General features: G+C 33.2%; 1 protein-coding gene and 1 long non-coding RNA gene across 4 annotated transcripts in view; both read left to right on the plus strand.

Moving 5' to 3' along the window:
* Positions 1–5,260, plus strand: part of LOC149771442 (uncharacterized) — a 28,698-nt gene extending 23,438 nt beyond the window's left edge. For 2 of the 3 annotated variants that reach the window (XR_016418289.1, XR_016418287.1), the window contains one exon: positions 571–3,795. This is a non-coding gene — a long non-coding RNA (uncharacterized LOC149771442). The other variant, XR_016418288.1, reaches the window with a different exon arrangement.
* Positions 5,261–5,556: 296 nt separating this feature from the next.
* The window catches only part of LOC149771443 (leucine-rich repeat-containing protein 40-like), a 64,139-nt gene continuing 56,217 nt past the window's right edge, over positions 5,557–13,478 (plus strand). The window contains exons 1-2 of the mRNA XM_089948433.1: positions 5,557–5,644; positions 9,911–10,090. Coding sequence (XP_089804559.1) covers positions 9,940–10,090 — 151 coding nt within the window. The 5' untranslated portion in view covers positions 5,557–5,644; positions 9,911–9,939. The remainder of the gene's footprint in view (positions 5,645–9,910; positions 10,091–13,478) is intronic.

The raw sequence follows: 13,478 nt of genomic DNA on the forward strand, positions 1-13,478 counted from the left end.
CAAGTACATTGTATATGTCCCACATATGCAAATTTCCATCCTTGTTTACAAGTTTTGGGGATGAGAATTTCACATTTAGCTGATGATATAGGATTTATTGGTACTTATAGTTGATTTTTATGACCACATTTGGCTGTATTCACTTGTAATATCCAAAATTGTTATTTCCCTCATGAATAAGAATGCTTATAGTAACACATTCTAATTTAGTATATTGTCACTTGACTTTCCTGTATACTGGTATGTAATAATGTTTACACCAATGATCAAACCTCACCGCCCCAACATTGCCTTAAACTTTATGATACATAGTCTACCTGATTAGTTATTTAACTTGTAAATGGCTAAATGTGCTTCTAGAAACCTCATATACTTTTAGGATGAATTTAACACTTTAATACATGGCCATTGCTTCACATTTCTGAGTGTCACTCTGTCAAGTTTAATATTTTCCCCCATGCTTGCAACCTTAATGTTAATTTGAAATCACCATATCTAACACATTTTAACTTCATTTACATAGATCTTACTGTTTTCTAGAATTAAGTGAAACATATTGCATCTTTTCAGGTCTAGCCTGGTATCTGGAACAAAGTGTTAGAGTTGGATTAGCTTGGAAGCTCTCCTGAGTAGTCTGGTGGTAATAGCATGGTTTCATAAGGGCATGTGCAGTGTACTACCATAAGTGACCAAGATTAGTTCATATCACCACACTGATACATGGCACCTCAAAGACATGGCTTAGGTTTTCATGAGAGAGATCAGCACCATTTTTCAGTAAGGTAGAACCTCCCTAGAAGCTATTTTCCTATCCCATTGCCACCTTTTGTTGTTATCGACATTGAAATGGAATGCATTTTTGCTATAAAACATGGTAGTGGTCCCATTAGAACTTTAAATCTGAATGTGCTATTAGTTATGGAAACAACTGCCTAAGTACCTGACACAATAAATGTGGAACATAGCACCTGTCAGTGTTTCTTTAGTGTGTACACCTATATGCATCTGGACAGGCATATTGCGGTTTGCTGCCAAAATCACTATGAGCTATGATGCTTCACTACCCCTGGGGAAAATGTTATCAGTTATACAGACCCAAACTACCATTTGTTTTAAATATCATTCATTAGTCAACTTTTCTGTCTAAAATTTGTCAAACTGTGTTTTAAAACTTGTATGAAAATTTAAGTTTTCAATAAAATTTAGTTTTTAAAATTTAAATGTTTATTTAATTTGCCATTAAAACTGAATTTATCAACATTTGTAATTTTCAAACATATTTTCAGACAGGGCTTATCTTGTATCACAATTAGGTTTTTACTGCATTGAAAAATTCCTATAATTAAGGAAGATATAGCAAATTTAGTTTTGGTTTCTCAAGAGCACTTGGACCAGAACTTGCACCCTGTGGAACACCAGCACTACATACTTTCTGACAGGTGTCACATGTTTTCCTTGCAAGGAAATTCGAAAAGACTTCATGTATAAAGTTGAAATAGGTATAGCATGCAAATATAAAAGTTTGAATAAAATTGGCATAAAACATGGAGCCTGTCAGGAATCGGGTTACAATTAATACTTCCAGTTCAGTACCCACGAATGTAGTTCTAGTCTATTTTTAGAACATTTTTTCCTCTCTCATTTTGATGGTGATAGAAGAGTTTTATTTATGCAGTTTTGGTAGGGATTTAAAGGTAACTGTTTATTCTTGATAATATGAGCTCAGGGTGTTGTTGTCTGTATGTATTTTGGCGACAGTGCACAGTGAGTAATAAGGCCTTGGTGATGATCCGGAAGTGAAATACGTGTTCTGGTTACATGCTGTTATGTTGACAGTCAATGATCTAAAAAAAGAGCAGGTCAACCTTTGACAAGAACTTAACCGTGAAGTCATCTTTGAAGGTATTTTAGATTAACATATGATTTGCATTGATTGTCACACAGTGGAAAGGTCAGTACTGAGAAACAAATGTAGAGAACATATAGTAAAATTAATTGTGTACTATGTCCTGTAAGGGCAGTATTTGAGCAAAGTTTAAATTGGTATAAAATCTTTATTATTAAAGATAGACACATGAAATTTTAATATGTCATGTATATTGACTTTTAAAATATAAGAATGAAATTAAAAGTAAAAAATTAATTTTTATTTTAAAAATTTTAATAAAATTTAAAAAAAATTAAAAAAAAAAATTAAAAAACCCCTAAAATGCACATATATAATATTTTTGGGAATCATATTAAATGTTATCAGCATGTATGTATTCCTACACCATATAAAAGCTCCAATGGTGGATTTTTGTCACATTTTGTCAGAGAAAATATCTTTGTAGTCAAAATGAGACCTTCATTAAAAATACATGAAGACAAAATTATAATTTGTATTGGCCATTCAGACTATTTATTAGGGGTCCAATCAGTTAATTTATGTGTTTATGATGGGGTCACTTCCTGAGTAACAAATATCTGCTTGTATAGCCTTCAGTAATTGTTTATAAACATAGTTATAAGGTATTTAGTGAGAGGACAGCGATGAAAACTTTATACTAGAACCTACTCAAGTTCTCTACTAAATCATTTTAAACTGTCTGAGAATGAAATACAGGTCAAAGGGATAAAATATGCTTCCCCCAGGTATATTTACCCTTGGATGTAAGAAAAAAGCAAAATGATGTAAGTTGAATACAAAATGCATTCCATTTTATTGTTCAGTTAGGTTAAGATATTGATTGGTGTAGTGCGGCATTGTGGCCTATATGATGTTATGGGAATTCTAATGATCCATCTTGCTTTATGCATTATTAATTACTAATACTATTTGTTAATTGACACTCTAAAGATTACATAAGAAGCATTCAAACAAATTATTTGAATTTAACTTTGTACATGGTTACATATCCCACATGTACAAATATCCATCCATTTTAGAATGTTTGGGATCAAAAGTTCACATTCAGTACATCATATAGGCTGACATTTTACCTATAGTGAACCTGTAAAGCACATTTATGGCTATGTGCACTGAAAATATCCCAAAATGTTATTTTCATCATGAATATGCCTATGTATGGTAACATATTTCAATTTAGTACTTTGACAGAGTGCGGTATTGAAACATCAGCTGATATCTGATTCCATTCAATCAATGAGCTTAATAATTGGTAACCAACACTCTTCAAAATACCATATAAATGTTCAAATAGATAATTTGATTTATGTTTGCATATTTGATCTTAACAAGTACATTGTATATGTCCCACATATGCAAATTTCCATCCTTGTTTACAAGTTTTGGGGATGAGAATTTCACATTTAGCTGATGATATAGGATTTATTGGTACTTATAGTTGATTTTTATGACCACATTTGGCTGTATTCACTTGTAATATCCAAAATTGTTATTTCCCTCATGAATAAGAATGCTTATAGTAACACATTCTAATTTAGTATATTGTCACTTGACTTTCCTGTATACTGGTATGTAATAATGTTTACACCAATGATCAAACCTCACCGCCCCAACATTGCCTTAAACTTTATGATACATAGTCTACCTGATTAGTTATTTAACTTGTAAATGGCTAAATGTGCTTCTAGAAACCTCATATACTTTTAGGATGAATTTAACACTTTAATACATGGCCATTGCTTCACATTTCTGAGTGTCACTCTGTCAAGTTTAATATTTTCCCCCATGCTTGCAACCTTAATGTTAATTTGAAATCACCATATCTAACACATTTTAACTTCATTTACATAGATCTTACTGTTTTCTAGAATTAAGTGAAACATATTGCATCTTTTCAGGTCTAGCCTGGTATCTGGAACAAAGTGTTAGAGTTGGATTAGCTTGGAAGCTCTCCTGAGTAGTCTGGTGGTAATAGCATGGTTTCATAAGGGCATGTGCAGTGTACTACCATAAGTGACCAAGATTAGTTCATATCACCACACTGATACATGGCACCTCAAAGACATGGCTTAGGTTTTCATGAGAGAGATCAGCACCATTTTTCAGTAAGGTAGAACCTCCCTAGAAGCTATTTTCCTATCCCATTGCCACCTTTTGTTGTTATCGACATTGAAATGGAATGCATTTTTGCTATAAAACATGGTAGTGGTCCCATTAGAACTTTAAATCTGAATGTGCTATTAGTTATGGAAACAACTGCCTAAGTACCTGACACAATAAATGTGGAACATAGCACCTGTCAGTGTTTCTTTAGTGTGTACACCTATATGCATCTGGACAGGCATATTGCGGTTTGCTGCCAAAATCACTATGAGCTATGATGCTTCACTACCCCTGGGGAAAATGTTATCAGTTATACAGACCCAAACTACCATTTGTTTTAAATATCATTCATTAGTCAACTTTTCTGTCTAAAATTTGTCAAACTGTGTTTTAAAACTTGTATGAAAATTTAAGTTTTCAATAAAATTTAGTTTTTAAAATTTAAATGTTTATTTAATTTGCCATTAAAACTGAATTTATCAACATTTGTAATTTTCAAACATATTTTCAGACAGGGCTTATCTTGTATCACAATTAGGTTTTTACTGCATTGAAAAATTCCTATAATTAAGGAAGATATAGCAAATTTAGTTTTGGTTTCTCAAGAGCACTTGGACCAGAACTTGCACCCTGTGGAACACCAGCACTACATACTTTCTGACAGGTGTCACATGTTTTCCTTGCAAGGAAATTCGAAAAGACTTCATGTATAAAGTTGAAATAGGTATAGCATGCAAATATAAAAGTTTGAATAAAATTGGCATAAAACATGGAGCCTGTCAGGAATCGGGTTACAATTAATACTTCCAGTTCAGTACCCACGAATGTAGTTCTAGTCTATTTTTAGAACATTTTTTCCTCTCTCATTTTGATGGTGATAGAAGAGTTTTATTTATGCAGTTTTGGTAGGGATTTAAAGGTAACTGTTTATTCTTGATAATATGAGCTCAGGGTGTTGTTGTCTGTATGTATTTTGGCGACAGTGCACAGTGAGTAATAAGGCCTTGGTGATGATCCGGAAGTGAAATACGTGTTCTGGTTACATGCTGTTATGTTGACAGTCAATGATCTAAAAAAAGAGCAGGTCAACCTTTGACAAGAACTTAACCGTGAAGTCATCTTTGAAGGTATTTTAGATTAACATATGATTTGCATTGATTGTCACACAGTGGAAAGGTCAGTACTGAGAAACAAATGTAGAGAACATATAGTAAAATTAATTGTGTACTATGTCCAAATGGAACTTCCCACACACATTCATGGTATCATCACGCGGATTGACCTCGAAGTTACCTATGTTGTGCATTGCTCATATCACTTTTAAGAACGTCCCAAGTCAGAATTTCCAAATATATACATATCTTAAATTATTAAACAATAATTGTTGAAAAAGTCACACAGTAGCCTCGAGTTAAGCAAATTGGGAGCTCAGTTACGAAACTATCGCTTACTGGGTAACCTATTGTCCAATCGGAATATCTTCTGTCTTTTCCAACAAGTCGTGAAGCATATCTGGCACGTAACGGAAAAGGTTGAAGTTATTCCGATTGATAAAATCTTCTGAGGTTACAGGTTTCATTCAATTCGACGGATAGAGTTGAACAGAAAACTGATTCAACAATATTTTGAAAGGTGTCATCAAAGGAATATTAATCGAGTGATTAAAGATAGCTAGACTAGACTTGAGATTTAAAAATACTTAAATATAATAAGACATGAGTCTTTTCTGTACTGTTCATATTTTCTTATTTTCGAGGGAAACTAGGACTAGAGGGAAACGAGTTGAAAAATGTTGTGACCTCTTAAATGCAAAAAAAAAAATATTTAAAAAAACGTACGTTTATTGGCCCGTTATATCGTTATATGCTCCTGATTTAAAAAAATGGTTACTATGTGTAAAATAAAAAAAATTCATATCACGACGTTGTTTTTTATTTTATTGACACGATCAAATAAATCTTCAGTTTTAAGTTAAAATCACAAATGCATAGGTGAACTGTAGTGCAGGTATATCCTCAGTGGTTAAGTAGTTGTAAACCATTGATTCTTCCATTGATTACTAGATTTTTTATATCAGTTATGAGTGTGTTCTTCTTTATACTTATTTCACTGGTATCTATCAATGTTTGTCCATCTAGATCAATAAGTTGTTCTGTCTCATTTTTTCTGACATGAGAAAAAGTGGAGAATAGCTTATTGGTCATTTCTCCAGTTAGATCTTGTCTACACTTCTTACAGTCATCTCAGCTTTGTAATTATCATACACTAGTTCTTGTTTTGGCATAATATTTTTTTAAGATAAGTTTTTAGTGTTGAGGTAGACCAGCACTTAATCCTACAATGTAAGATATATCACATCATATTTTTGTTTTGGTGCTACCAAAACATAAATGACTTGTGATACGACTTACATTGTAGGACTAGACCAGCAGTTAGTCTTACAACATAGACATATTACATCATATTTTTGTTTTGGTGCTACCAAAACATAAATGACTTGTGATACGTCTTACATAGACCAGCAGTTAGTCATACAGCATAGACATATTACATCATATTTTTGTTTTGCTGCTACCAAAACATAAATGACTTGTGATACGTCTTACATTGTAGGACTAGACCATCAAGTTGTCCACCTTTGGGTTTTTTTCTTCTTTCTGACATGTCTGGTGGTTCCACTAGTCATATCGGAAAGAAAACAAAATAAGACAGAGAGCAACTTATTCGTCTATTGTTGAGAGTGATATAACACTGCCTCTGGAAGGTTGTTCAAGACTGAAGCTACTCTTGTTGTAGAACTGTTAATGTATTGCAAATTTAGCTCTCTGGGAGAATCTTATGTGTGTTTCCTCAGATATTGTATGTGTTACTTCCCACCATAGCTTGATAAATGAGCATTGCATCTTTATTGCATTTGCTGTATACTATTTTGTATAGTTTTGTTATGTTCCCAGTGGTTTGTTTAGCTCCATGACAGAAGTCTGAATTTGGTCAGCTTTGCTGTATAGCTTAATTTTTCATCCCAGAAAATTGTTTTGTTGTACTATATTGCACACTTTCTAATCAATCAGTTTGTTTCATTTTATTTGATGGTGATTCTACAGGGATATACAAATTAACTTGCTTGAACAAGCTCAAATTTGGTTTGGGCTAGCTTAGGTTCCAAGACACTTGGGGCAAAAGTTGAGAGAGAGGGAGAAATTGGTTGTGCTTTTTTCTTTATGTTCAGCAAGTTTTATTCCCAGTCATCTCACCATAGTACATATATCAGCTCCTGAGAGTTAATATGTAAAGCATTCTTCTATGGTATGTAATTTCCATCTTTAATTCACACTATCATGTCTGGATGAGAAAATGTGAGATTGATGTTGACATTGACAAAAAGATGGTAATGACATGATAGATGGCCATTTAATTTATAAACACTAAGTAAAGGTGCTGATATTTGTACTGTGGCAAAATGCACAGGGTATAACACTTGCAGACTATAAAGCATTATGAATGGAACATGACCCATTTATCCCTCTCTCAATTTTTTGTGCTTGCTGATGGGGAAGGAACCTTGGAAACCTGAGCTTACCCAAGCCAAATTTGAACTTGTCCCATGAGTCATGCAAGTGGAGTTGTAAATCCCAGACTGTTTATTTTATTTTAATACCAAGGTGTTACATACTATATGCTATGGCATACAGTTTATTTGTCCTTATTTCAGTTGGCCAACATTGACTGCAATGCCTGCTGTAAATCATAGCATTATAAAGATGGTAGAATGGCTGCATCTAAACTAAATGACTACTACTACTACTTATGGATTAAAATTATTTTTTAATTTGTTTTTATGGCATAAGGGGTAAAGAATAGGATAAATTTGGTATTTTAATCTCAGCCGTAAAATGATTATAAAAACAATTTTATACTTTTACAAAAGCACCAACAACAACTTCAGGTACTACTTTTACTACATGCAATAATAAACAGAAATGATAATAATAAACAGTTTTGATAAGATTGCAACTAAGTTGCCATGTCTCTTTAGGTTCCTTACCAGTTGTGCCAAGTAGACAAAGTGACTTCTGTTTTGTGGAATAAATACTTTATCTGAAATCAGAAGATATTCTTCTCTTAGGAGATTAGGCCAAAAAATTAGTGTGTTTCCTATTGCACTGGTTTTAAAATTAGGGTAGGTATTTTTTTAAACAGTATATATATATATATATATATATATATATATATATATATATATATATATATATATATATATATATATAATCATTAGTATATACAATGTACTAAGTGCTTCAAGTACTTGGCAAAACCGGCTCAGTTAGATGCACAGATCAATTTCAAGATCAGCAATCAAAAACAGGAATGGTTGGCCAACCCAAAACACCTTTTCTTTTTGGCCCTAAAGAAAAACTTTGTAATTGTATTTATTTAGTTTTTAGAGTTTAATAGTGATCTTATAGTGAGACATTCTTATCACTCTTATCCAGTATTTAGTTCACATGCTACTTGATGAAATATGATAAAAAAGACTAATTTATGGACTTTGGACTTATTTAAACATGAAACTTTCATTATAATTAGTGCATTTAATCAAAACACAGTGACAAGTGTACCTCAATCCTTCTCTTTATTGCTACTTTCTAAACAGAGAAATGAAATGGTCTATTGTTATGTCAGTTTAGAACTGATAAAAGGGTACCTCACTATAAAGCACTTCAGTATGACTGATACCCTTATGTAACAAAGGTATGATTCTGGATACCTCTGTACTATTAATATTTTGCCATATAATGTACCCTTATATTCAGCAGCCTTGGATACATCTGAGAACTCTTTCATGGCTCCTCTGAATAGCATTATGTTGAGGGGCCTCTGAACTTCAGAGTCAGTGTATTACTGAAAACCATCTTACTAAGCTCTTTAACTCAAGAATCAACTCTCATGTAAGTTTTAACAAATTATTTTCTCATTTTGCTAATGCATTTTTTCAGAGCTATAAAAAAACTTCATTTTTGGTCAGAATTCAAAGTTTCATAATTAATAATTGTCACTGATGAAATATTGATATCTCTGAAAATATTTTGATCTCTTTTGGCAAAATCCTAATATGCATACCCTTTGTCTGAGTTGGTATATCTTGCATGCAACAAACAAGCAGGGCATGGTAGTTAATTTGTCAGTTTCAGGATTGTACTATCTAAAGCATGGGAACAAGTAAAATGTTTTGTTTCCTATGACCCAACTGACCCTGCCGATTCCATTTTCTTCTGACATTGGACTTTATAGCAAAGTTTATTTCTGGAAATGTTCACATCTAGTCTTTTCAGAGTTTTTGTTATTGATGGTTGGTATTTAATGGCACTTTGAGCTTATTATTTGTTATATCATGCAAAGGAAGAAGATCTGAGTGCCTTTTGCAGGGGCATGCACCTGGGCTGGCCTGGATGTGTATTGGACCCATAACCCTATGATTACTAGTCCAGGATGCTACCACAGAGCTGCCAAGGCTCTTTAAGGATTTTATTGTCATTTCAAAATTTAGGATTGACCACTCTCACTGTGTAGTTCTTTAGTTTGACATTTGGAACATAATGAAGATTATACAAATTTAGGAAACAATAATTTTTAAAAAGCCTACCTACTTTTTTCAGTTGTATTCCAAAACACATAACTTTTTGTTTGGCTAAAGCATTAACTTTGTATAACAGTGTTTATTTGTTCAAAACCAGGGTTTTCATTTGCAAACAGCAGCCTCATTTAAATGAACACATGATAATATTGTCAATATGGACAGTTTCTCAGTTGAAATGTGTAAAACAAAATTGTTGCCTAAGTCTGTTACCTTTAAGTTTCAACTCATCTGGATCAACAGAAACTTCATTTCTGTTTCAGCATTTAACACAATTTATCTTTGAATAATAATGACTTCCCGAGGGCGGAGACCACCATTTGATCCTAAAGCAGGATTTCGGCAGGATAAATCAGACAAGACTGATGCTGTGTTAGCCACATTTCTGAAACAGGCCAGGCAAAGTGGACAGCTCAATCTTTCAGGAAGAAGTTTATCTTCAGGTCTGTAATGAGAAGATTAAAAAGCTAAGTCATTAGATATGTAACTATCATATTTAGGAATCACAAGACACAGAATTGTAAAGAATCATTAATGCCATATTTTGATTTAATGTTATTTAAAATAACAATATTTGGCAATATTTTGTCTGGTTAATTATTCATAGTAAGTGCACATTAACAGTGTTTAAATAAGGTTACTTGCAACATACTTTACATCCCATTGCTACCAGAAGAATAAGCTCCCTTAATCTGTTATGGGAACTCTCCTCTTTGGAGGGTCATACTCTACCCCAGTTTGGTTGTGCAGAATTAAGCACCAGTAGGATCTATTTAAGAGTCTGGTTTAATACATAAACTTGAGAAGTTATGAGACACCAGACATAAATGGAGCAAATGCATATAAAAATTGTGATGTTTTGTGTTTGGTTTTAGCAACTGCTTCCTCCCATGAGGTTTGCTATAGTCAAGGTCTGTACTTATTACATATAATTTTTTTATGATGCAGGTTTTAAATCCCCAAAAAGAGTTGTATGATTATTAATGTATGTGCAGTTATTACATAAGAGCAGTCATCATCATCATCATCATTATCATCATCGTCATCATTTTCTTTCTCAAAATTCTTGTCATATTTACATAAAATTTATAATGATATCAGTATCTCCTTGCTTTAGCTGTAGAAATAGTAAGGTACCCTCGATATGTTCATCCATCCAGCTATATGTATTTAAAACAAAAGCTCATTCTAACCTGCTGACAGGAAATTTTCCAGATAAAAAGGGCTGATTTTGTCACCTAATCAGATCATGATAGAACTGGTACAGATAAAAGAGGCCCATCTATCTTCCTTTAATATGTGGGGGTTTGGTTTGTGTTTCTATTTTATAGGCAAAGAACACTTTTAATAAAGGAAAGCAACCAATGACATCCAATGGTTTTCTTCTCTGTTGTGGCACCTATTGTTGTAGATTATTGACTTGAAGGCTAACAAGCCCAAATCAAGCTTATTGATGATGAAATATGGATCTTAAACTGTACTCATTGTGTGTCATAGTCAGACATAGCATCAGTAAAACTTGCTGTTGTTTTGCAACATTGTTTGAAAGATGTGTATATTTCCAGAAGATATGTGTGACAGCTCAGACACATTTTTAATCTCCATTTTAATCATTTATGTTCATGATTAGTACAGATTTGTCAAAATTTTGCCTGACCAAACCAAGAAAACATGTTTTTCTGAAAACAATAATAATAATAATAATAATAATAATAATAAAAATAATAATAATAATAATATATAATCTACAATCATAGACAAAACTTAACTTTATAATATGTTGTTTAAACAAAAATGAAAGACATAGGTTGGTCCAAATTCCTACCCACAATTAGGGGTAAAGGTCAGTCACACAGTACAAATTAAATATACATAGCATCTGACTAAAAATAATTCTAACATTTTGTTACGGGGGCCCTGAGTAGCTGAGTGGTCTAAATTTCTCACCGCTCTGGGTCACCTGTCTGTGTGGGTTCATGTCTCAGGGTCAGCTAATGTGGGTACGTGAGAAGCTTGCCAGTAGCCTCTCGTGGGTCGGTGGTTCTTCCCAGGGCTTTCCAAGGTTTTCCTCCACCAGTTATACTGACCACCATGGATAGCCTATCTTGTGCTGAAAAATGGCATTAAACCTCACAGCAACAACAGCATTTTGTTTGCAAGATTGGTGGTTTCTCTTGTTGAATAGGGGAACCAATCTGATAATGTCTCAGCTTGAATTCATGTATTTCATGATATATTACCTTCAAGTGTTACTAAACCAATATATTGTCACACTCGCGATGCAGTATGCACTGGCATTTTCTACATTTTCTAGCAGTAGCACAGATATCAATGCAGTATATCATCACAGAAAATATCGCAGTTGTATGTATTTTAACTCCCCCCTGTGTTATATATAAAAAAGACCAGAGTTCAAAACTAAAAATGCTTTTTATTAATAATAAAGGTGAGATAGAACATGCTTTTCAATATCGCATAGTGACTTTACATAAACACAGTGTCCATCACAACACTTATCAACTGTTGATAATATAGATCAGACTTGTTTGTCTAAATGCCAAAAGACAACGTTATAATACACCATGTTATGGTAAAATTAGTTTTATTAATAAAATCCTGTGTATATTAACATCTAAATATTGGATTGACTGTAATACATTCTGACATAGTAACGTGATCTCAATAAAAATTAGTTTTTAGTACTAGTGTACTTGAGCAGTGTGGTGGGAAATAGCAGTAGCTTTATAAAGAATTATCTAATAATTATAAAGCATTTAAATTCAATAGCAATCATCTAATAAATCTATTTAAAATATATCAATTTGATTCAGTTTTTGGATTTTATAGTGCCAAAGTTAATATCGGTTATGTAAAAATATATAAGTGATGGTTTTGGAATACATGGCCGAAATTCTTTTCTACTTAGATGTTCATACTTTGCCGCTCTGACAGCTATCTGCCAGTGCACTGTCTGCACTCGTATGTATAGACTCCTATTCACGTCATATGACCTTAGTTAGCCAATCAATGTGTGTCCTCAGGGCTAACCATGGTGGTAACCAAGTCAACTGTTCAAACTACATGGAAAAATCCCTCTGAACACAAAATTTAAACAGAATTAAGTTGTCCTCTCAATGTCTGTGGTGTGCGTTTTTACTTTTAATCTTATCTATATATTCATTCCTATGATTAAGTAGAACTGAACGAAACGGACAAGTGAATTTTGATGTGAATCAAGTGAGAGTACAACGTACTGCTGATGAAATGAGTCGTAATATGGTTAGAAATAGTCCCTATCAAATGCATACTATTTCGCACATGAGAGTAAAATAACAAGTTCTACAGAACCAAGAACTTACAGTAATGAACATTAACATTAGTTCTGACTTATTATTCAACAAAAGTCTGACAAGAGAAATGTGATTCTTCAGCAGTGCACATTGATTCCATCACTATCCTGCATCTCCACTGTTTTGGCAATAAAACTCAACCGGATGGTTGAAGTCACTAATTTATGGATTGACATCATATTTCTGGCTTTGATATTCCATAATCATGGAAGGTAAGATAATTAATTTCCTAAGTTTAAGCTCTTCATGTGAAATTCGCATGACACACACATGGTCCAACATGGAAATGAATAGGGCACAATAACCTCTAACATGCGAACTTCTTTCCACTTAATGTTGATGTCCCAGGGCTTGTAGAACTGTTGATGTCTTTAGATGAATTCCTTGATGAATTCATTAATACTCATGACAACAGCGTGACATTACGAGGACCAGAGCAGGGTTTTATACTCACATTTAGTATAAAACACAGAGTACACAT

The sequence above is a fragment of the Sinohyriopsis cumingii genome, unplaced genomic scaffold, assembly GCF_028554795.1.
Source record: "Sinohyriopsis cumingii isolate HCF-2022 unplaced genomic scaffold, ASM2855479v2 utg001851l, whole genome shotgun sequence".
Classification (NCBI taxonomy): Eukaryota; Metazoa; Mollusca; class Bivalvia; order Unionida; family Unionidae; genus Sinohyriopsis; species Sinohyriopsis cumingii.